The sequence below is a fragment of the Arachis hypogaea genome, chromosome 6 (genome assembly GCF_003086295.3).
Source record: "Arachis hypogaea cultivar Tifrunner chromosome 6, arahy.Tifrunner.gnm2.J5K5, whole genome shotgun sequence".
Taxonomy (NCBI): Eukaryota; Viridiplantae; Streptophyta; class Magnoliopsida; order Fabales; family Fabaceae; genus Arachis; species Arachis hypogaea.
In genome coordinates, this window is record NC_092041.1 from 66,666,240 (window position 1) to 66,691,865 (window position 25,626).

Below are 25,626 nucleotides of genomic sequence, written 5' to 3' on the forward strand. Positions count from 1 at the left end.
CATTGACAACGGTGAAACCCTACACAAGCTTGCCATGGAAAGGAGTAAGAAGGGTTGGATGAAGACAGTAGGAAAGCAGAGAGACGGAAGGGAAGGCATCTTCATGCGCTTATCTGAAGTTCCTACCAATGAATTACATAAGTATCTCTATCTTTATCTCCATGTTATTTTCGTTCATCACCATTATACATTTGAGTTTGCCTGACTAAGATTTATAAGATGACCATAGCATGCTTCATACTAACAATCTCCGTAGGATCGACCCTTACTCGCGTATGGTTTATTACTTGGACGACCCAGTGCACTTGCTGGTTAGTTGTGCGAAGTTGTGTAATGCCATGGTATTGAACACCAAGTTTTTGGGGTTCATGACCGGGGATTATGAGAGTTGTGAAAAGTATTGTTCACAATTTCGCGCACCAACGCCAATCATTCTAAACTTCAAAGGATAAAGTGAGATGCCAAAACTGTTCCGAAGCAAAAAGCTACTGGTTCGACTCATCTAATTAGAACTAATATTCATTGATATTTTGAGATTTATAGTATATTCTCTTCTTTTTATCCTATTTGATTTTCAGTTGCTTGGGGACAAGCAACAATTTAAGTTTGGTGTTATGATGAGCGGATAATTTATACGCTTTTTGGCATTATTTTTAGGTAGTTTTTAGTAGGATCTAGCTACTTTTAGGGATGTTTTTATTAGTTTTTATGCAAAATTCACATTTCTGGACTTTACTATGAGTTTGTGTGTTTTTCTGTGATTTCAGGTATTTTCTAGCTGAAATTGAGGGACCTGAGCAAAAATCTGATAGGAGGCTGACAAAGGACTGCTGATGCTGTTGGATTCTGACCTCCCTGCACTCGAAATGAAATTTCTGGAGCTACATAACTCCAAATGGCGCACTCTCAACTGCGTTGGAAAGTAGACATCCAGGGATTTCCAGCAATATATAATAGTCCACACTTTATTCGATTTTAGATGACGCAAACTGGCGTTCAATGCCAGCTCCATGCTGCATTCTGGAGTAAAACGCCAGAAACACATCACAAACCAGAGTTAAACGCCAAAAACACGTTACAACTTGGTGTTTAATCTCGAGAAGCCTCTGCACGTGTAAAGTTCAAGCTTAGCCCAAAAACACACCAAAGTGGGCCCCAGAAGTGGATTTCTGCACTAAGACTTATTTCTGTAAACCCTAGTAACTAGTCTAGTATAAATAGGACTTTTTACTATTGTATTTTCATCTTTTGATCTTTGGACGATGATGGGATTATATTTTGATCCTTTGATCACAATTTGGGGGCTGGCCATTCGGCCATGCCTGGATCTTCATCATTCACTACAAGAAAACCGGCAGATAGCGGCGGTTATTTAATAGCGGTTATATTAAACCGCTGCTAAATACAATATGCTAACAGTTCTTGTGGCGGTTTTAACAGACGCTACCAAATGAGTATATTTTGCAGCATTTCTCCGGTAACCGCTGCAAAATGTACCATTTTGTAGCGGTTTGAGCGGACGCTGCTAAATAATCTCATTTTGCAGCGATTTTTCTATAACCCTTGCTAAATGTCTAGTTGTTGAGAACATCGATATTCGTTTTGCAGCGATTTTTTTTGAACCGCTGCAATATTTTAGTTAACTTGAAATTTTTTTGTATAAATATTATTGCCTTCTTATAATTGTTCTAATCGTCGCTATTTTTTTTAATGAAAAAATAAGGTTCAAACACTTCAACTTAATTAATGCATTAAATAAATTTTCAATTTGTGTTACATAAAAAATAATTCATTACTTAAAAACAAATTTAAACATGAATAGCTAAAATCGAATTTACGAATCATGTTTTCTCTTGTAGTATCAGGCATTTTGAGTTTGTATTTAACCATAACTGGTAACATAAAAATCAAGTAAACGTCCGAATTCACTAACTCAAAACAAAGTTTAATAGAGCATAAAAATCAGAGTTACTAAAGTAGACAAACAAGTTTTGAGTCAAAATTTCTCATTAACATCGTATTGACCTGGCAAGAAATATTCTGTCAAAAAAGCGCTACACGAACGTGATAACAGATCTGATAAGTCATCTCCAAACCATGGCAGCTTGTTCAGATCGAAACCCCTTTTTGCAGCATGTACGACATCTTCTTTGTGTTGGGTGTTTAGGGTTTCATTATCTTCTTCTGGAACCCTATTAAGCTCAACATCCCTGGAGATGTCATATTCACCAGAGGAGATAACATCTAAATCATCTTCTGAATCAGTGTCTGCTCCATCTAGAGTGTCAGCAACTATTTCGCCTGAATATTCAGGTGACACTGAATATATGAACATGCAACCAACAACATATAAATCTAGTTAAAAGATAATGATAACTTCCAAGTCATTCTAGTTATTAAGGAAAGAAAATTTCGGAATTATGGGAAGAGGACTTTCAAAATTAACAAATACAAAATTAACTATTACCGTCTCCTTCGTCAGTAGTTTGGACAGATTTTTTGGAAATAAGCTCTCTAATAGCACGTTCTATATACTTCAATTCCTCTTTTGAAGCAATCTCCAACTCAACACCATGCGAGTTATTAATGCGCATCTGCACCATAATAAAATGTATAGTTGATGGTCTAATTTGTAAAACATATTGTGTCTCTGTAATTCACTTTCTGTGCTAGAAATTTATTTCCAACTTTAATTTAGCAAGTATGTCTTCAGATGTTCTACCAGCTACAAATGTCACCAAAACATAGCCAAATTTCTTCTCGTACCTTGATCCCCATTCATGAAGTTCCTACAAATTTTAGCATTAACGGAACAACTATAACTGGTTAAATGTCATAAGCATATAGCAACTTAAAAAACTTATTTTTCAAATAATGTTTAACTCAAGTGTTTAAGGGTACGGCTAATGAACATACCTGCACAGTAGCTTCGTTCGCCATTTCCAAGTATTCATTAGAACAAGATCGACCTGATAAAGCCTCCAACCAAGACCTAACATTCAACTTACGGGGCCATATGTCTCTGGCAACCGTAATTGCATGTTCCAATGAAGAGAATGGAGAGGCCACAGCCATTTTGTTAGCGAACGTTGTGTCTGCATAGCATGATGAGAAATCCTCTGTTTTCATTTCTCCTGTTACAACACCATTTTATATTAACTATATTTGTCAATGATAATAATATTGTAATTCAAGATAATTTACTCGATGTCATAATTTTCTTTATTGGATGTTAAGATCAATAACAATGATGATCAGAAGAACAGATCCTCGACAACTAAATTTTAAAAGCAAAAATCATTGGAAGAAATGAGGAACTGATGGTATTCATGAAAATCAACTTGAAATGAAAACTTAATTCAAATACGAAAACACAGATAGTAATATAACCAACAAATTGCGTACATCATAAACACTGTTAAACTTATCAAACACACACGGATTTAGTCTAAAAATGTTGCACATGTTTTGTCATATTTACACTATGCCACATAATCTATGTTATCAGAACCATCTGTTACTGGGTCTTCTATATCATCTTCCCTTGTCAACTGTAAATCACTGATGTCACCTGCTGCTGACATGTTCAACCCGGACTGAGGAGAAAAAGTAGCTTCAACATCCTCATTCTCTCCTCCCATGTCATACAAGTCTCATGGTTTACATGAACCACTACACTCCATTCTTGCTCTACTTCATCGCGTACATAGTACACGAGCCGAGCTTCTGATGCCAATATGTACGGTTCATCCTCTTCTCGATCACCGGTGTGAATTGGACGAGCAAAATTAACGCTGGTAAGGCCCAGATGGTCTTCTTTAATTCTTCTGCTCGTAGTTGTATCAGCCCAAATACATTTGAACAAAACCACTGTGAAATGGCAGCTGTAGTTCAATTCGACGATGTCCACAATTTTTTCATAATATGGAACACTACCAACAGCCACTCTGTTGTCACGCATGCTGGCATAACTTGTTGTATTGGATGAGACATAAACTCTACTATTTTGTGTTTTTAGCCCATCTTTCTTTGTGATAGTTCTAAACTTGTACCCATTGATGTTGTATGCCCCAAACCGTCTTGCCTGAAGCATGGGACCACATGCCAGCAACTTCATTTCTTTGGAATGTACGGTACTGTCCATTGGAACCTAGCACCATAAAATGGAGTTTGTTCGTATTAAAAATTGAAATTTACAAGAAGTAATTCTAGGGCACAAATAAGTTGGTCAGCTTAAATTTCTACGAACCTCACGCTTGAACCGGTGAGGAAATTCTACATGCACAACACGGTCTATCCTAGAGTGCGACCTTGTTTGATCCCGTAATTTTCGCTTGGTTTCTGACCTAAATTTACTTTACGACATAACAAGAAATTAGTCCAACGACTAAGTGTCTAAAATTGGTTATAATCGTGCTTAATGATATGATGTGCATACTTACTCAATAAATGGAGCGACGGCCTCGCAATTGACTAGCACATGACGATGTGCCTGATCTCTTTCCATTGGGGTCAGTACAAAATGTGATACAGCCCCTGAAGCTTTTCCAATTTCAAAGAACATAGTACATCATGTATTGTTTGTAATATCAAAAGGTCGATCATCAACTCGCGCTGGATGGTTGATTATAGTCTCAGTATTATCCAAATATTTGGAGCAGAATGTCAAAATCTCCTCGGATAAATAGCCCTCAGCAATTGAGCCTTCAGCTTGTGCCCTGTTACGCACATATTGCTTCAATCATCCCAAGTACCTTTTACATAAATACGACATAACATTTAGTATATATGTAACAAAATTGGAAACAGAATTCTTAAATGCGTTTATTAGCACGCTAACCTTTCTATTGGATACATCCACCGATAATGTACCGGGCCACCAAGTTTTAGTTCATCAACCAGGTGCATCGTAAGGTGAACCATGACAGTGAAAAAGGATGGAGGAAATATCATTTCTATCTGACACAGAGTTTGCACAACATGATCCTGAAGGGCAGCAAGCTGCATAGGATTTACAGCTTTTCCACAGAGTTCTCGAAAAAATGAGGACAGAGAAGCAATCACATTCGATACCGGACTTGGCAATGCATTCTTCACCAAAATTGGAAGTAATTGTTCCATTAGAATGTGGCAGTCGTGACTCTTCAACCCATACAACTTGCGCTGCCGGATGTCAACACAACGAGCAATATTGCTCGAGTAACCATCTGGAAAGACCACGTTCTGTAGAGTCTTCAGGAATACATCCTTCTGTGGATTCGACATTGTGAAGATTGCTGAAGGATATTTACCACCTTCGTTCGGCCACAATTCAGGCCTAATGCCCATGATTTGACGCTGTCGTTTAAAATAGTGTAGACCAGATTGTCACAAATGTTCTTCTCTATGTGCATCACGTCAAGGTTATGACGCAGCATGTGATCCTTCCAGTACGGGAGTTCAAAGAACACACTCCTCTTTTTCCAAACTGAGTCATTTTGATCTTCATCTTCACCAATGCGTCTTCTTTTGGCTGTCAGAGTTGGGTTCTTCCCAAACGATAGTTGCAAGTTAGACTGTTGCCTTAAGACATTTATTCCAGAATACTTCATCGGTGGATCTCTGCTTTCAACTTGTTCGTCAAATCTAGTTCGATCTACTCTATATTTATGGCCCTGGTTCAAGAAGCGGTGATGGCCCGTGTAACACCATTTTCGACTAAATGTTAGTCGCTGAGCCTTAGCGTCCACGTTACACGTGGGACAAGCTAACCCACTGTACGTGTTCCACCCAGATAAATTTTCCAACCCTGGAAAATCGCTAACAGGCCACATTAGCGCCGCACGCATCTTGAAAGTGGTCCCCTTATTAGCATCATAAGTTTCAACGCCATCCCAGAGTTGCTTCAACTCATCCACCAGGGGCTCCAAATAAACATCAATGTTGTTACCCGGCATTTTAAGACCGGGAATAATCATAGATAGTATAAAAGATGTCTGTTTCATGCATAGCCAAGGAGGAAGATTGTACGGAATAAGAATCATAGGCCAAATGGAATACGTGGTACTCATATTTCTGAAAGGATTAAAACTGTCACTTGCTAAGGCTAAGCGAACACTGCGAGCATCGTTGGAAAAGTCAGGATACTTTGCATCAAAGTCTTTCCATGCTTCAGCGTCCCTTGGATGCCTCAAGTATTCATCGTTATTGTCTGCCTCTTTATGCCATAACATGTCAGATGAAGTTTTGCTACACATGAATAACCGTTGCAGTCGTGGTATAAGAGGAAAGTAACGAAGAGTCTTCTCTGGGAGAGGCTTTCCATTTTTTCTGACAAGTATTTTTAGTTTCATAACGGAACCCTTTCGCGTCTTCTGCTTCCATCGTGAAGTCCCACTCTGCTTGCATTTTGTCGCGTTCTCATCCTCACCCCAATACAACATGCAATCATTCGAGCATGCATCTACCTTTTTGTACCCAATCCCTAACTTTCAGATAGTTTTCTTGGCTTCATACAAAGTGGAAGGGAATTGGGCTTGCTCAAATGCATCCCGCAATAAGTCCAGAATCATCGACATAGCCTTGTCACTCACACCACACATACACTTAATGTGATAAAGCTTCACTAGGAAAGATAATTTTGAGTATTTCGAGCAGCCGGGATATAACTCTTCCGCTCCATCCGCAAGAAGATCGGCAAAATCCTGTGCATCGCGACTTAGACCATCGTACAAGTCCGACAACTCTATATCATTGTCTTCTACAGGATCCGCTGTTGTGGTCTCCTCACTTCCAGTAGGCATTGTGAAGTTAAATGCCTCGTGAACCATTTGAATATATGGATTCACCTCGGGGGTAGGGTTCTCAACTATCGGTGTGCAACTAGAGCTCTCCTCAACTGGTTTCTCACCATGACGCAACCACAAAGTATACCCAGCGGGAAACGACTTCATCAACAGGTGGTCGTATGCATCCTCTCTTGTTTGTATAAATTGAAACCCACATTGAGGGCATGGACACTTTATCATGTTATCCGACGATGCATTCGCAAATGCAAAGTCTAGGAACATATTCAGTCCTTGTCTATATTCTATGCTATCTCGTGGCTTAAGAATCCAGGTTTTGTCCATATCTATTATACACCAAATATAGGTATGGTAAAATACGTGTGCAACTACGAACATTTAAATTTATACTAAAATGTGCAATAAAGGTAGCATATAAAACTAGGGGTGGCAAAGTGGGCTGGCCCGCCCCAACCCACCCCACCCCGCCTAGACCCGTCCCATAAACGGGGCGGACGGGCCCGCCCCGCCAACTAAAATGGGTTCAAAATGCTAGCCCGCCCCGCTTTATGGGGGATTGGCAGGTTGGCGGGCTAGCCCGCTTTTTTTTTTAATATAAAATTCATTAAAATTAACCAAAAAATAATAATTAAAAAATCAAATACAAATAAAAAATAGTCAAATTATAATATAATTTTTTTTACAATTTTTTTAAAATTTTTAACATTAATTAAATTGTTCAAAATAATATTTGCCAATAGAATCATCTTTATTTTAAAAAATAAGTCAAATAATTTGAGCATATATATGAAATTATAAAATAAAATAAAGAAAGTTAATCACTAAAAGAAGAATAAAAACAAATAAAAAAAGTGTTTAAAAATTCTATAATTATTAATTTCATAATAGTAATCACTCTATTATTTAATTAAAAAAAGAAAAATAAAAAGTCGTCGCTCCGGCAGACCGGCCCGTCCCGCCCCGCCAAAACCCGCCACTTTGGCGGTGCGGGTTTGGCGGGTTTTTTTATTCGGCGGGCTTCAAATCCTAGCCCGACCCGCCCTTTTTAGCGGGTTTAGCGGATCGGCCCGATGGACTCGACCCGTTTTGCCACCCATATATAAAACAAAAGATACACCACATAAATACAGTTATAATATGGCGATAAAATTTAAGCCAATTACTGTGTGGCAAAAAATAACAACAAGAATTTTTAGATCTAATACTCATTTATATAAGTTTTTTCATGGAGTACCTCACGAAAATCATTAGTCTAACATATGCACATAACTCGTTACGCACCTTATGTCTGTAGGTCAAAGATGCCAAAAAAAGTAGTCTAAACTGTGTATCAAATAGAAGCCAAAAGTTAGTAAACGAAAAATTACATTCAAAAAATTATTCTCTTCATCTAGACATTTTCAAAAAAATTTAGCATAAAAAATACTGTAAGATGATTATTTTCATAAAAAATAATTAAAAATTAAATTATCTTAAATAACATATTTGACGTACAACACACTTAAAAATAGAAAAAAAATATCAACCATATAAAAGATATGCGGTTTATGGGATTTATTTTTAAGTTAAATAAACTAGACAAAGGGATCAACAATATATAACATATTTTATACAACACACTTAAGAATAGAAAAAATAAAGATAAACAATATAAAAGATACACAAAAGTAATTTATTATTTTTCACTATATAGAACATGATTAATCGAATAAATATTTACTGAAACCGTAATCCAAAAATTTTAAGTATAAAATGTATACAAGAAGTAAATAATTAACCAAAGTTACTCTAGGCATATTCAAACAGACGTATTTTCTTTTTTATTATTTTATTAAATGAGCGGGGGAAATTAAAAAAATCAAGATTGTTTAAAAACGGAAAGTAAACTATTTAACGGGCTGAGATCCGGTTTGAGCGAACCGAACCGTGATCTGGCCGTCTCATTCAATCAAGGCCTTTCTTTTTCTTTTCAGCCCACATGTAACCCTAAGTGGAGCTACTCCAAGAGAAATGAGGAGAACCAAAGAGAATTGCCACTGCCAGGTAAAGGACTCCGCCAACTCTCCTCCAACGCGTCGGACTTCACCTGCCGCCAGCCATATCCGCGTGCCACCGCCTTTGGTCCTCAAGTCGTTGCCTTGTCCTCCGTCGCACCCATACTTTCCTTCCATTAAGCAGCTGTGGTTGTCACCTTGAAGCAGCCGTCGCTCACCAGATCTGTCGCAAGCTCGGTTCGTTCCTTGGTGTGAAGGTCCTCTGCTACTTCTACTTGCCGTGGTCACGCGGTGGCTCTCCATCCCCTCCATCAACGGTGACATTTGGTCGAGCTTCCATGTAATTTTTTCTATTTACTTAACTGTATTTGCATGCTTGTGTTTAATTGATCTTTGAAGTTTTTTAATTCACCTAATACCCATGCTTTTTTAGTTTTAGATTTGATGTGTATGTAATTCTATTTTCAGTGATACCCTAAGTCTGCTTCCTTGATAAAACATGTATGTGATTTGATTTCAATTGAACAAAAGGAAAAAAACACGTTAGGCTTGAGCAGTAAACGAAACGATTTAGTGTGGAGCATAGCAGATATTTTTTAAAACAATACGGAGCTAATAGGATAAAACAACCAATATGGTCATACAAATGAGTAAAATTTGTTTAAAAGATATATTACTGGGATTTTTACTTACTAGAAAAATTTCTTGAAATTGAAAAATTGAGTTTTCAAGTTGGAGAGGAGATTAGGATGTAACACTGAAAAGGGTGGTTACCTGGATGAAAGTGTAGTTGGAAATTGATGATCCTTACATAAGTCTGGTGTGGGTTCCTAGTTTTTCAAAAGAAGAAGAGTGGAGATTTATGAGTTTACCATTATATGGGCTGAAACATGTTAATATACATGTGACTAAACACCTTTAAAATATAACTAATCTTCAAATTTGTTTTAAAGATAACAAATTAAAAATCTATTTTGCCATCATTAACCGGATTTACAGTCACTTATCTAACAGAATGCATTTGTTCAGATACAAATAATTAGGTAAAAGGATAAAGTAATTATTTAAAAGATATACAGTTCTTAGAAATATGAACGGAAAACTCAAATCCCATAAGATAAAATTTTAAATTTGAAATCAAATAAGGTTGTTGAGCACACGGCGAAAATCTGTTTGAAACTGAAGTTGTTAGGATTTCAAAATTACTCCCAAAATTTTAGCAGTCACTCTCTAGCGTCTTATTAACATACTCTGCGTCTCCTTCACCCTGAGGCACTTTATAATTGATATTTCGGATTCTTTTTTCACCACTACTAAGCTTACTCCTCTGCACAGTAATCATGTCTTCTTAATCATTGAGAAGAAGGCTCTTAAACTTAGTTAAAGGGTTGAAGTTAATCTTGAATAGTGGTTGTTGGCTCCTTATTTTCTGATCAGTCACCTAAGATCAATGTATTGTACTCCTTTCTTCTTTTTGTGCATTCTTATTTTTTTATTCCTGGCGTGTGCATCTTTCTGCATTTAATTCTTAGGTTGCTGATGATTTTTCCTATGTAATAGATTTTCTTTTAATTTTGCATTTGGTTTTTGATTTTGTTTTTATTTTTTCCTGCAACGTAGTTCCAAATAAAAAAGAAAAGCATGTAACTTGGACTTGAATCTGAGAAAAAAACATAGTTCCACATACACTTAAAAGGATAGTTCGTTTTTGTTTACTTGTGTTGAGTCGGGTATTAGGTAGAGAAACAGAGTGATAGTAACAAATTTCTGAAAAACTGACAACTTTATTGAGAAATTGATGAAATTCTTGTGTGGAAATTTACTACTTTATCGAAAAATTGATGAAATTGTTGCTGCTACTATGGAGATTGGTTAATCATATTAATCTACTAAGTCGTGTCTGATTTTGCTGCCATGTCATTCTGTGTATCATGTGGATTGTGCGTAAGAATTGCTACTTTGCGTTATTTTTATCAAGCTATCATGCTATTCTTGATGTTTGAATTGCAATTTGTTCGGATATCTGAGAAATTGTTGATATATTGTTGCTGGGATCTCGTGTGTTTAAGATGCATTTTGATCAACTGATTTTGATTTTCATACTTAGTTCTTTTTGCGGTTCCATTAATCTGGGTTTGTGTTTATATATTTAGGAACAATATATTATTTTATAATTGCTATTCATTCATCAATTGCCTCCTAGATTTGATTGCTCTTGATTTATCTTTTCATATTCATTTTTTGTTTAAGTGCATTGCTGCAATTTAGTTGAGCTTGAGATCTGCAATTTTACTGTTCCCTTTGTAAGTTATGGTCTGCTTGCGTGCTTTTTAAATTTTGACCACGTAAAAATTATAAGCTAATTATAAGATTTGTTATTCTTTGGTTGGATTTGCTTGTTCCTTTGGTTTGGACAGGGAGGATTAATAGGAGCAGACGTTCAACCTGTATTGAATTTGTTTTTTACAATAAAAAAGGCCTATATATATATATATATCCCGTGATATCGTTCACCAAATCATTGCATTTTTACTTCTCTATACAGTAGCGTTTACCATTTAGTTTGAACCTACCTGTAACACAATGTATATATTATCATATAACATTAAAATATAATAAACAACACTCATTGATACCTTTGCATAGTCAAACACACATGATTCAATTATTAATTTGTGCAGAAAAGTAAATGGTTTATCCCGCTTCTTCCTGTGACGTAAGAATGATTTGCTGTTTTTTAGATTAGCCATTGTCATTAGATTTAACTAGAACCGAATCTAGTTGTATTGAACTTAAATAGAGTAAGAAGGCTGTAGTATTAATTTTACTTTTTAAAAGTTGTAGTTTTAAAAATGGAGTTTCTAACAACCAGTTTTAAAAATGGATTATTGCTTAAAAAATCTGAATTTTAAATGAGTTTTTAAAAAAGTATCGGTTAAAACAGGATTTTTGGTTAAAAAACCAGTTCTAATACCCGATTTTAACTTGATATTTAAAAATTAATGTTTCTATTGATGGAGAGCTATATAATACAGCTGAATTACTTAGCCTAAAGGGGATATGATATATATATATATATATATATGTCTTATTTTATAGGAAAAAAATGAGTGGTATACGCCTCTAGAAATTAGTTTATGAAACAAGTAATATAGTACAAATTATAGCTTTTAATTAATAAAATTCACTGTTCCTTTTAAAAGTTTAAGAGTAGAATTTTGGAGAAATCTTTATAATTTAAAAGTATATTTAATTTGTATTTTAAGAATATTCATAATTATATGTATGTTGGTTTTATAAAATTTTAATTATAACTAATTTTCATATTTAGATTTATTGTTAATTTATTATATTTTATTTGAATTTAGATTGTATTCTTAAATATTAAATTTTCAAAAATTAAATGAATCTATTCTGCAAAATAAAAAGGCAAACATTAGTTATGAGAAAAATATAAATCCTAAAGTTTCAAAAAATTAAGTGATCATAATGGTGGTTATTGGTAATATACATTAAAATTTCTAATAGAGTTTAAAAACATGTAAGAAGATATGTATCTTTCTTGTCAAAAAAATAAATTAAAGCAATATAGCATATATATATATATATATATATATATATATATATATATATATATATATATATATATATACTCATCTAGAGATCAGTAAATGTAGATTATGTTTACATTGATATACTTGTTTAGGGAAAAGATAATGCGGTAGATGTTTAACACCACCAAATTTGTCTCCTATATTATCACTTTTAATTGTTGAATTACTTAATTAATTTCATGTAGTTATTAATATTCAGACATTAAAATTGTTAAATAGTGTACTATATTGTTTGAAATTTGATTCATGTAATTGATATAATCATTGCGCACTGTTGAGTTTTAAATTGTTGTTCTCTTGCTAATTGTCTAATGACCTTGTGTTGTGTAAAGTAATAGTCAAATGCCAAGGAAACCTCGGTACACCGTTAGTACTGCAGCCGGACCTGCAGCTGCCCCTAACTGTCAAACACATGCTACTCCGGTAAATGATTTACTGCACAACTTAGATCAAATATTCATTTGTCTTTTAGGATAGACTTTTATTCAATATAAGTTGTGGGTATACTGAAATAAATTGGTTGATGTACTAACTTCTTTGTTTTTAGCACACGGATGGAACACATAATACGGGTGCAAATACTTCTTGTGCACAGCAACGTGCTAGAGCGCCTCCACCTCCACATTCCGGTAACGGTGCTCGACAATCCCGTGTAAAGGCTATACCATTTAGACCACCGCGCAATGAAGCACGGTTGGCTCTGTCAAGTGACATTGGGGATGATCGAGCTCCTGCGACAAATAAAAAGTAGCCTGATTTACATGAAGTTGTAGATGACCAATCAGAAGATGAAGACTATGACCCGGAGGCAGATGAGGTCGAGTCGTTCGATGACTGGTGCACGAAATTGTGATCATCAATGGCGCCATCAACATGGTACGCACAATTGTAATCTCACTTCTTTATCACAACTTCGCACAACTAACCAGCAAGTGTACTGGGTCATCCAAGTAATAAACCTTACGCGAGTAAGGGTCGATCCCACAGAGATTGTTGGTATGAAGCAAGCTATGGTCACCTTGTAAATCTTAGTCAGGCAAACTCAAATGGGTATGAATGATGAATAAAACATAAAGATAAAGATAGAGATACTTATGTAATTCATTGGTGGGAATTTCAGATAAGCGTATGGAGATGCTGTGTTCCTTCCGTCTCTCTGCTTTCCTACTGTCTTCATCCAATCCTTCTTACTCCTTTCCATGGCAAGCTGTATGCAAGGGTTTCACCGTTGTCAGTGGCTACCTCCCATCCTCTCAGTGGAAATGTTCAACGCACCCTGTCACGGCACGGCTATCCATCTGTCGGTTCTCAATCAGGCCGGAATAGAATCCAGTGATTCTTTTGCGTCTGTCACTAACGCCCCGCCCTCAGGAGTTTGAAGCTCGTCACAGTCATTCAATCATTGAATCCTACTCAGAATACCACAGACAAGGTTTAGACCTTCCGGATTCTCTTGAATGCCGCCATCAATTCTAGCTTATACCACGAATATTCCAGTTAAAGAATCCAAGAGATATCCACCCAATCTAAGGTAGAACGGAGGTGGTTATCAGGCACACGTTCATAGGTGAGAATGATGATGAGTGTCACGGATCATCACATTCATCAAGTTGAAGAACAAGTGATATCTTAGAACAAGAACAAGCGGAATTGAATAGAAGAACAATAGTAATTGCATTAATACTCGAGGTACAGTAGAGCTCCACACCTTAATCTATGGTGTGTAGAAACTCCACCATTGAAAATACATAAGAACAAGGTCTAGGCATGGCCGAATAGCCAGCCTCCCAAAGTGATCAAAAGATCTAAAGATCAAAAGATTCCAAAGATCCCAAGATGAAAATACAATAGTAAAAGGTCCTACTTATAGAGAACTAGTAGCCTAGGGTTTACAGAGATGAGTAAATGACATAAAAATCCACTTCCGGGCCCACTTGGTGTGTTCTTGGGCTGAGCATTGAAGCATTTTCGTGTAGAGACTTCTCTTGGAGTTAAATGCCAGCTTTTGTGCCAGTTTGGGCGTTTAACTCCCACTTTGGTGCCAGTTCCGGCGTTTAACGCTGGGAATTCTGAGGGTGACTTTGAACGCCGGTTTGGGCCATCAAATCTTGGGCAAAGTAAGAACTATCATATATTGCTGGAAAGCCCAGGATGTCTACTTTCCAACGCCGTTGAGAGCGCGCCAATTGGGCCTCTGTAGCTCCAGAAAATCCACTTCGAGTGCAGGGAGGTCAGAATCCAACAGCATCTGCAGTCCTTTTTAGTCTCTGAATCAGATTTTTGCTCAGGTCCCTCAATTTCAGTCAGAAAATACCTGAAATCACAGAAAAACACACAAACTCATAGTAAAGTCCAGAAAAGTGATTTTTAACTAAAAACTAATAAAAATATACTAAAAACTAACTATATCATACTAAAAACATACTAAAAATAATGCCAAAAAGCGTATAAATTATCCGCTCATCAATGACCATGTGGATGACTTATTTGCTGCATGTGAAGTTGAACGCCAAGGCCATGCCAACGGCAAAAAAAGGACACCGATTATTGGGTTGTTGATGTCATAGGTATTATTTTGATGCTTGTCTCTTAGAAAGTGTAATTACTCTTCCCCGTGCATTCTAATTCGCTTACTAAACTAACATTTAAAGTTTGTTCTATCTGCTAGAAAATGGTGTGACTTGTTGTATGGAGCTGACTGTTAAGGAGGCATTGGCACTTCCTCTTGGAAAGAAGATTGTGCTAAACCATAACAGAGAGTTGCAACAAGTTGGTCAGGCAGCGGGCCTATTGAGTGGGTTCTTGGGGACATTGTCGTCTGATTTTCAACAGTTGCCAATTGGTGAAAAAAGTTGGAAGACAATGAGCAAGGCTTCCAAGGAGCATGCCTTTGACCAGTTTAAGGTAATGTTTATTTTTTTTAATATAGTAAGGCGTTACCGATGCTTATTTCTTAAATGCTTTTTTTTTTGGTATATCTTAAATTGCAATATATTATTAAATAACTTTAGCCACAATTAATCCGGTCCTTCGTGTATAGCAATGTAAATAATAGTTGTAGTAATAATAACAACAATAATAACAATAATAATGATAAAACTTAGAAACCTGAGGAGAATGTTAAAGCTGCTCCTATTGTAAATAATTAGAGAGTGAGTATCTATAGGTTATGATATCCGGTCAAATGAAAATGTTAGAGGAAGATAAATATGGAACACATTCGCACAAGCTGATTCTATCACCTTCCTAACTTTGAAATTTTGGAATGTATTGTGGTTTTAATTATTTGTTGAGAGATTTATTTAATTATTTGCTACCTACGGGGTTGCTGCTTTTATGTGCTGGAATTCTCTATTAATAGGTGGATTTCTTTGGTTTTCTAATTTTTTTGTTTTAGTCTGGTAAAGTCAAGAAGGATAGTGCATGTTGGGTTTCCTTTTTTTCACTTATTTGAATTTTGTTGCTGAGAGTTGTTCATGTCTAATGTTGTATCTTTTGATAATATGTAAGTCTGTTTGAGGTGGTTAATTATTATAATTTTTCCTTGTTTTACTATATTGGTATGCTCCTCCTCAACCCTCCTGACCAAAAAACACCTTCACATTTCAACTTTGATATTGTTGTCCATGCTTGTAGAAAGCTATTGTAAAAGAGATTTAGCCTGATTCCTTTAATAGGATTTGAAAGGTTCCTTTGCCAAAAAGTTCTAACATATTGTATTAGTAACAACACTAATTAAATACTGAAGTGATATATATTTGATCACCACTAAGCTAGTCCAGCAAGGGGGGTTCGGTTCATACTTTGAAGGTGATTATTCATGTTTATATTGGAGGTGATTCATACTAATTATATGCTTATATTGGTTGTGAAACTTGCATTTTGAACTTAGCCTTTAGGATAAAGTTTTCATTGTCCAAATTTCTCAATCAAATTTGTTTGTGTGTTGGGCTCATGAATCGTGTATATAGGTTCTTCTGTGATGTGGAATGGATTTGGAGTTAAAGTTAATAGTTAGAATGACGGTGTGAAAACACTGATGTCAATATAGTTATCATGTTTATTGTGTTATCTTATGACGTGAACTACTTGTAGCGAGTCTTCCACTATGAGGACGATGGAAGAGGGATCATAAAGCGGGGAATTGTACAAAGGATAGGAAATTCCTGGAGGAATGCAAGGAATCATTTTTTTCATAAGGCTTATGACAAAGAACTGACTTTTGACCAAAACCTCAAGCGTAAGCCAGCAGGAATAGAGGCAAATCACTGGAAAAAGTTTATTGAATATCGGTTGAGCGAGGACACGAAGGTAACAAATGCTTAGTTGAAATTTTATTGTATTCGATTTTAAATCGTCATGAATTACTACTAAATGTGCTGATTTTATTGTGATAGTGGAAAAATTACTACCAAAAAGTTCATCACCTTATTCTTTGTTGTGTTTCCTGATATTGTACATGCCTGACTTATAAAACCATTAAAAGTATAGTAATTTATCCCGATAACATTTATGACTGTCATTTTGTGTGTAGGAGAAGTGTAAAAAAAAATGCTGCTAATCGTTCAAAGCAGATGTACACACATACCGGAGGTTCTAAAACGATGGTAAGAAAGAGACACGAAGAAGTAATTAATTTAATTTCGGTTACAGAATGATGACGTGTTTCTGGTAACATATTGTTGTCTGTTATATGATTGTGTTGATGGTTGTTATAGGAGCTACGACAGGGAAGGCCTATTGGTAGAGGAGAGGGATGGACCATGAGTCATAAAAAAAAAGAATGGTTCGTATATGAATGAAGATGCGCGTCTGGTTGGGGTAAATCATGTTCTTTACTTTTTCATATTTCTATATTAAAGTAGTACCTTTGAATTTAAATTATTGTAAATCCGGATCTCACATGTTTGCAGGAAGCAATTGAACACATTGAGAGCCAGGACCCCTCCAGCAAAGAATTTTCACATAATGATTCCCTTGCACAAGTACTTGAAAAGGAGCACCTAGGAAGAGTTCGTGGACTCGGTTTTGGTCCATGTCCCAGTCAGTGTTTTTGTAACATTCCACAGTAGTCTGACTACTGTGTACAAATAGAGGAGTATCAGATGGAGATTGAAAAACTTAAGGCGGAGGCAGCAGAACTTAATGTAGAGTCAGCAGAACTCAAGGTAGCAGCAGAAGAGGAAAAGGCAAAGAGACAGAGAATGAAGGCAGAGGGGAAGGCAAAAATGCAGAGTATGGGAAATTTGTTAAGCTACATAATTCAGCAACAAGGAGGTAGTTTGCCACCAGAAATAGCTGCAGATCTGGATTCTTTGAGAAGTACACCAACCTCATCCCATGCAAGATGATGTGCGGGCATCTAATGATTTAAATTATGAATGTTGGAATCTGGATTCTTTTGAGATATTTATTTTTAGTTTTTCATTTTGGTGACTTTATCTGTAGTTTAGTCGTCGATGCACTGAATTCAAATAATTAATATAATGATTCACTTTTGCATATATTTTTGTTTTGTTTCGTGTGTTGTAGTTTGATTGATTGTTATTTATTTTAATTAGGTAACACAATTGAGTGGAAGAATGTATAAAGAATAAAAGAATTGGGATTTTTTTAGTGTAGCTTCGGGTTTTTTTATAAAAAAGTGTAATTCTACATTTGGCAGGTGTTTTAAATCCACTGCTAGATCTTTACAGTATATTTCAACTTTTAGCATTTTGCAGCGGTTAACAACCGCTGCCATCGTCAAGCAATCGTATTACAACAATTTTGAAGCGGATATAACCGCTGCAAAATTAAACCGCTGCAAAATACTATTTAGCAGCAGTTGTTCCAGTGGTTGCTATTAACCACTGCAAATGGTTTAGCCGCACGCTATTTTTCAGTGGGTATATCAACCGCTGCTATCCGTTTGACAGCGGTTAAAAACCGCTGCTAATCCTATAAATAACCGCTGCTATTTGCTGGATATGGTGTAGTGATTTATGTATTTTCAACGGTGGAGTTTCTACACAACATAGATTAAGGTGTGGAACTCTGCTGTTCCTTGAGTATTAATGCAACTACTACTATTCTGCTATCATTAAAAATAATTTCACTAGTAGCATAAATATTAATATTAGCATATATTTGAAATATTTTTGTATTATAATTTTGCTAATTTTTATAGCGCATAACTAGTTTTTTTAATTACGAAGTAGCATGCATATTAATCTTTTTGTAATATTTACGAGATAAGTATTATATTTTGGTCTTTAAGGTTTGGGGTCAAAATCAAAATCGCCCCTAACCTTTTTCTTAAATCAAAATTATTCCTAAGATTATGTTTAGTATTAAGATAATTGTTTTCGACAAATTTTCCCTTTATAAAACTTGATAATTAAAAAAAATCTTGCTCCTTCTGCTCTATTGCTTCCTTCATCCTCCATATTTTTTCTCCTTGCCACCTTCATCAACGACCCACAACCTTCTCATTCACTCACTCACAGCATTCACTCTTTCTAAAGGATGATTTTAATTCTAAATATAATGTTGGGGGACCATTTTGATTAAAAATAGGTTAGCGACGATTTTGATTTTGACATCAAATCTTAGGAATCAAAACAGTACTTATCCCTATATTAAAATGTAATTCTTAATTTTTTTTGTTTTATAATCTATGTAATTTCAATACTATTATGCTTAATCATCATCATCATCATCATCATCATCATCATCATCATCATCATCATCATCATCATCATCATCATCATCATCATCATCATCATCATCATCATCATCATTATTATTATTATTATTATTATTATTCATCTTGCATATTAACATTATTATACTATTTATATTTAACCTATTTATTTATAATAAGTAAACTATATCTATTTTTGCCAATGAGTTATAGCTCAAATGGCATAATCTTCCTATACTCGTCCAAGAGGTTGTAGGTTCGAGTCTCCCTATCTTTGGTAAAAAAAAATATATCTACTTTTATATTTATAGTTTTAATTATCATTATTGAGTAGCGTGCATATTAATATTATTGTACTATATATATTTGAATTATTTTTGTATTGTAAGTTTACTGATTTTTATAAAGGTGAGTTCTTTGGTGGCCTACATAATGGTGACTGAAGGAGGTCATACTTTGATCTTCTGATCTTGCCATCATTTTAATATAGTTTTTAGTATGTTTTGTTTAAGTTTTATTAAGTTTTCATAGGTTTTAGTGCAAAATTCATATTTTTAGATTCTAATATGAGTTTGTGTATTTTTATGCAATTTCAGGAGCTGGAGTAAAAGTCTGATTCAGAGGCAGAGAAAGCACTACAGATGCTGTTAGGATCTGACCTCCTTCCACTCTAAAGAACTTTTCTGGAGCTACAGAAGTCCAAATGGAGCATTCTTAATGGATCTGACCTCCTTCCACTCACCAAGTGGGCCCTGAAAGTAGAATTTTGCACTAAAAGACTGTTTTACCCTTCTTATGTAATCCTTAGTCATTAGTTTAGTATTTATTTGAGAACTTTTACACTTTTATGAGAATTTTGACACTTTACACGTTTTAGATTGTATTCTCTGTCAATATGAGTCTCTAAACCTCCTAGGTAAGGGGGAGGAGCTCTGCTCAATTTTATGGAAAAATAAAGTATTACTGTTTTTATCTTCAATCCATGTTTAATTTTCTATTCTAAGATGTATCTTCGTTCTTCATCCTTATGAATGCGTTGAACTGGCATAAGGTTATCTCATTCTACATGGGTTCAGAGTGAGACTTTCATCGGACAATGATGAACCACTAGCTTGATTATACATCTCTTAGATGGCTAATCCACGACTTCGTTGGGGACTTCTCGAGACACCAGTTCAGTCGAGGTATGGGGAGATTAAGGTCTTTGTGGTAAAGGCTAGAACCATAGGCACAACATTCTCTGATCCGGAAGATTTGACCTTGTCTGTGGTGTTTTGAGTAGGATCACTAAGGAGAATGGACTGCAGGAGCTTCACACTCAATCAGACTGGATCCGCACTAATCTTGGGGTTTAGATCTGGAGGAGCATTGGCGACCTCTCAAGAAAGGCATTGATCACATACGCCTTCCATAGAAGAAATCATACACAATTGGAAGAGACAGTAAAACTGAATTAATCCACAAGAATAAAGCATCTTCGAAGCCTTAACCATCTTCTTATCATTTCTTTCACCATCAATTGAGTAATGTTTTCTTTATTTTACTTTTATGCGCTTTAAAACACCAACCAACTTTTCTTTCACCATCAATTGAATAAAGTATGGACTATTATATATTGCTGGAAAGCCCTGGATGTCTACTTTTCAACGCACTTAAGAGCGCACCATTTGGACTCCTGTAGCTCCAAAAATTCCATTTCGAGTGCAGGGAGGTCAAAATCCAACAGCCTCAGCAGTCCTCTTTCAGCCTCTGAATTAGATTTTTGTTCAGGTCCCTCAATTTCAGCCAGAAAATACCTGAAATCACAGAAAAACACACAAACTCATAGTAAAGTCCAGAAATATGGTTTTTGCATAAAAACTACTAAAAATATACTAAAAAGTGAATAAAACATACTAAAAATTATATAAAAACAATGCCAAAAAGCGTATAAATTATCCACTCATCACAACACCAAATTTAAATTGTTGCTTGTCCCCAAGCAACTGAAAACAAAATAGGATAAAAAGAAGAGAATATACAATGAATCTCACAATATCAAATGAAACTTAGTCCCAATTAGATGACCGGGCTAGTAGCTTTTTGCTTCTGAACAGTTTTGGCATCTCACTTTATCCTTTGAAATTCAGAATGATTGGCATCTATAGGAACTCAGAATTTTAGATAGTGTTATTGATTCTCCTTGTTCAATATGTTGATTCTTGAACACAGCTACTTTATGAGTCTTGGTCGTGGCCCTAAGCACTTTGTTTTTCAGTATTACCACCGGATACATAAATGCCACAAACACAAAACTGGGTGAACCTTTTCAGATTGTGACTTAGCTTTGCTAAAGTCCCCTGTTAGAGGTGTCCAGAGTTCTTAAGCACACTCTTTTTTCTGTGGATCACGACTTTAACCACTCAGTTTTAAGCTTTTCACTTAGACCTTCATGACACAAGCACATGGTTAGGGACAGCTTGATTTAGCTGCTTAGGCCTGGATTTTATTCCTTGGGCCCTCCTATCCATTAATGCTCAAAGCTTTGGATCCCTTTTTTTACCGTTGCCTTTTAGTTTAAAGGGTTATTGGCTTTTTGCTCTTGCCTTTTGGTTTAAAGAGCTCTTGGCTTTTTCTGCTTGCTTTTTCTTTTTTTTCTTTTCTTTTTTGCCATTTTTTTCGCATGCCTTGTTTTTCACTGCTTTTTCTTACTTCAAGAATCAATTTTATGATTTTTTAGATTATCAATAATATTTTTCTTTGTTCATCATTCTTTCAAGAGCCAATAATTTTAATATTCATAAAAAACAATATAAAAAATATGCACTGTTCAAGCATTCATTCAGAAATTAAAAAGTATTGCCACCACATCAAAATAACTAAACTAATTTCAAGATAAAATTTGAAATCCAAGTACTTCTTGTTCTTTTGTAATTAAGCACATTTTTCATTTAAGAGAGGTGAAGGATTCATAGAATTATTCATAGCTTTAAGACATAGACACTATACACTAATGATCATGTAGTGAAGACAAAAAACATAGCCAAACATAAAGCTCAAAACTGAAAACAGAAAAATAGATAGACAAGAAGATTATGGAATGAGTCCACCTTAGTGAGGGTGGCGTCTTCCTCTTGAAGAACCAATGGTGCTCTTGAGCTCCTCTATGTCTCTTCCTTGCCTTTGTTGCTCCTCCCTCATAGCTCTTTGATCTTCTCTAATCTCATGGAGAATGATGGAGTGCTCTTGGTGCTCCACCCTTAGTTGGTCCATGTTGTAACTCAAGCCTTCCAAAGAGGTATTGAGTTGCTCCCAATAGTTATGTAGAGAAAAATGCATCCCTTGAGGCATCTCGGGGATTTCTTGATGAGGGAATTCCACATGCTCTTGTTGAGGTCCATGAGTGGGCTCTCTTGTTTGCTCCATCCTTTTCTTAGTGATGGGCTTGTCCTCTTCAATGAGGATATCTTCCTCTATGACAATTCCAACTGAATTGCATAGGGATCACCTTTTTCTTCGCCATAACTTCATAGAATTGGTCTTGATGGACCTTTGAGAAAAATCTATCCGTCTCCCATGACTCGGAGGTGGAAGCTTTTGTCTTCTCTTTCCTCTTTCTAGAGGTTTCTCTGGCCTTAGGTGCCATAAATGGTTATGGAAAAACAAAAAGTAATGCTTTTACCACACCAAACTTAAAAGGTTTTCTCGTCCCTAAGCAAAAGAAGAAAGAAAGAAGGGGGAGAAGAAGAAAATAGAGGAGATGGAGGGAGATAGGTGGTTCGGCCAAGAGGGGGGAAAGGTGTTTGTGTTATGTGAATATGAAGGAGTAGTGAGGGGTTTATATATGGGTGATGAGGAGGGTTGGGTTTCGGTCATTAGGGTTGGGTTTGGGAGGGAAAAGTGTTTGAATTTTTAAAGTGAGGTAGGTGGGGTTTTTGGGGAAGAGGTATGGAGGTGATTGGTGAAGAGAATATAAGGAAGAGGATATGATTTGATTGGTGAGTGAGAGAAAGAGAGAGGGGCAGGGTAGGTGGGGATCCTGTGGGGTCCACAGATCCTGAGGGGTCAAGAATTTCATCCCTGCTCCTTTTAGGCGTGCAAAATGCCTTTACTGTGCAATCATGGCATTTAACGCCAGAATGCTGCTTGTTTCTGGCGTTAAACGCCAGCTTTTATTCTTTTTTTGGCGTTAAACGCCAGGCTGTGACCTGTTTCTGGCGTTTAACGCCAGTCTGGTGCTTGTTTCTGGCGTTTAACACCTAGAATGGTGTCAGACTGGGCGTTAAACGCCCATTCTGCTACCCTTACTGGCGTTTAAATGCCAGTAAGTTTCTCCTCCAGGGTGTGCTGTTTTTAATGCTATTTTTTTATTGCCAGTAAGTTTCTCCTCCACATGATCATCAACCTAAAAAAAGAAAATAACATAGATAAATAAAATTGGGTTGCCTCCCAATAAGCACTTCTTTAATGTCAATAGCTTGACAGTGGGCTCTCATGGAGCCTCACAGATATTTAGAGCATTGTTAGGACCTCCCAACACCAAACTTAGAGTTTGGATGTGGGGGTTCAACACCAAACTTTGAGTTTGGTTGTGGCCTCCCAACATTACACTTAGAGTTTGACTGTGGGAGCTTTGTTTGACTCTTCATTGAGAGAAGCTTTTCATGCTTCCTCTCCATGGTTACAGAGGGAGATCCTTGAGTCTTAAACATAAGGTAGTCCTCATTCAATTGAAGGACCAACTCTCCTCTGTCCACATCAATTACAGCTTTTGCTGTGGCAAGGAAGGGTCTTCTAAGGATGATGGATTCATCCTCATCCTTCCTAGTGTCGAGGATTATGAAATCAATAGGGATGTAAAGGCCTTTGACCTTTACTAGCATGTCCTCTACCTGTCCATAAGCCTTTTTTTATGGATTTGTCTGCCATCTCTAATGAGAATTTGGTAGCCTGTACCTCAAAGATTCCCAGTTTCTCCATTACAAAGAGTGGCATTAAGTTTATGCCTGACCCCAGGTCACACAGAGCCTTCTCAAAGGTCATAGTGCCTATGGTATAGGGAATTAAGAATTTACCAGGATCCTATTTCTTTTGAGGTAAAGTATGCTGAATCTAGGTATTTAGTTCATTAATGAGCAATGGAGGCTCATCCTCCCAAGTCACATTACCAAATAGCTTGGCATTCAACTTCATGATTGCTCCTAAATACTGAACAGCTTGCCCTTCAACAATGTCTTCATCTTCTTCAAAAGATGAATAGTCATCAGAGCGCATGAATGGTAAAAGGAGGTTCAATAGAATCTCTATGGTCTCTAGGTGAGCCTCAGATTCCTTTGGTTCCTCAAAGAAGAACTCCTTATTGGTCAGTGAAAGTCCCAGGAGGTCTTCCTCACTAGGAATCACTGCCTTTTCACTCTCTCCAGGTTTGGCCATGTTACTCACAGTTATGGCCTTGCACTCTCTTTTGGGATTCTCTTCTGTATTGCTTGGGAGAGTACTAGGAGGAGTTTAAGTGACTCTTTTACTCAGCTGGCTCACTTGTGCCTCCAAATTTCTAATGGAGGACCTTGTTTCATTCATGAAACTTAGAGTGGCCTTAGATAGATCAGAGACTATATTTGCTAAGCTAGATGGGTTCTGCTCAGAATTTTCTATCTTTTGCTGAGATGATGATGGAAAAGGCTTGCTATTGCTAAACCTGTTTCTTCCACCATTATTAAAGCCTTGTTGAGGCTTTTGTTGATCCTTCCATGAGAAATTTGGATGATTTCTCCATGAGGGATTATAGGTGTTTCCATAGGGTTCACCCATGTAATTCACCTCTGCCGTTGCAGGGTTCTCAGGATCATAAGCTTCTTCTTCAGAAGATGCCTCTTTAGTACTGTTGGATGCATTTTGCAATCCATTCAGACTTTGAGAAATCACATTGACTCACTGAGTCAACATTTTGTTCTGAGCCAATATGGCATTCAGAGCATCAATTTCAAGAACTTCCTTCCTCTGAGGCGTCCCATTACTCACAGGATTCCTTTCAGAGGTGTACATGAACTGGTTATTTGTAACCATGTCAATGAGTTCCTGAGCTTCTACAGGCGTTTTCTTCAGGTGAAAAGATCTACCTGTAGAATGGTCTAATAACATCTTAGACAATTCAGACAGACATCATAGAATATATCCAGGATGGTCCATTCTGAAAGCATGTCAGAATGACACTTTTTGGTCAGTTGCTTATATCTTTCCCAAGCTTCATAGAGGGATTCACCTTCTTTCTGTCTGAAGGTTTGAACATCCACTCTAAGCTTGCTCAGCTTTTGAGGAAGAAAGAACTTGGCTAAGAAAGCCGTGACCAGCTTATCCTAAGAGTTCAGGCTATCTTTAGGTTGAGAGTCTAACCATATTCTAGCTCTGTCTCTTACAGCAAAAGGGAAAAGCATAAGCCTATAGACCTCGGGATCAACCCAACTGGTCTTAATAGTATCACATATCTGCAAGAATTCAGTTAAGAACTGAAAAGGATCTTCTGATGGAAGTTCATAAAACTTGCAATTCTGTTGCATCAGAGAAACTAA

The 25,626-nt window shown here is 36.4% G+C and overlaps 1 protein-coding gene across 1 annotated transcript; it reads right to left on the reverse strand.

Moving 5' to 3' along the window:
* Window positions 1-3,586: 3,586 nt before the first annotated feature.
* Window positions 3,587-6,422, reverse strand: LOC112805603 (uncharacterized). The gene is made up of 6 exons (XM_025847965.1): window positions 5,397-6,422; window positions 4,873-5,337; window positions 4,730-4,754; window positions 4,443-4,542; window positions 4,250-4,346; window positions 3,587-4,150 (listed from the first exon to the last, which is right to left on the reverse strand). The coding sequence occupies exons 1-6, from the start codon at window positions 6,420-6,422 to the stop codon at window positions 3,587-3,589; spliced, it is 2,277 nt and encodes a 758-aa protein (XP_025703750.1).
* Between the last annotated feature and the right edge of the window lie 19,204 nt (window positions 6,423-25,626).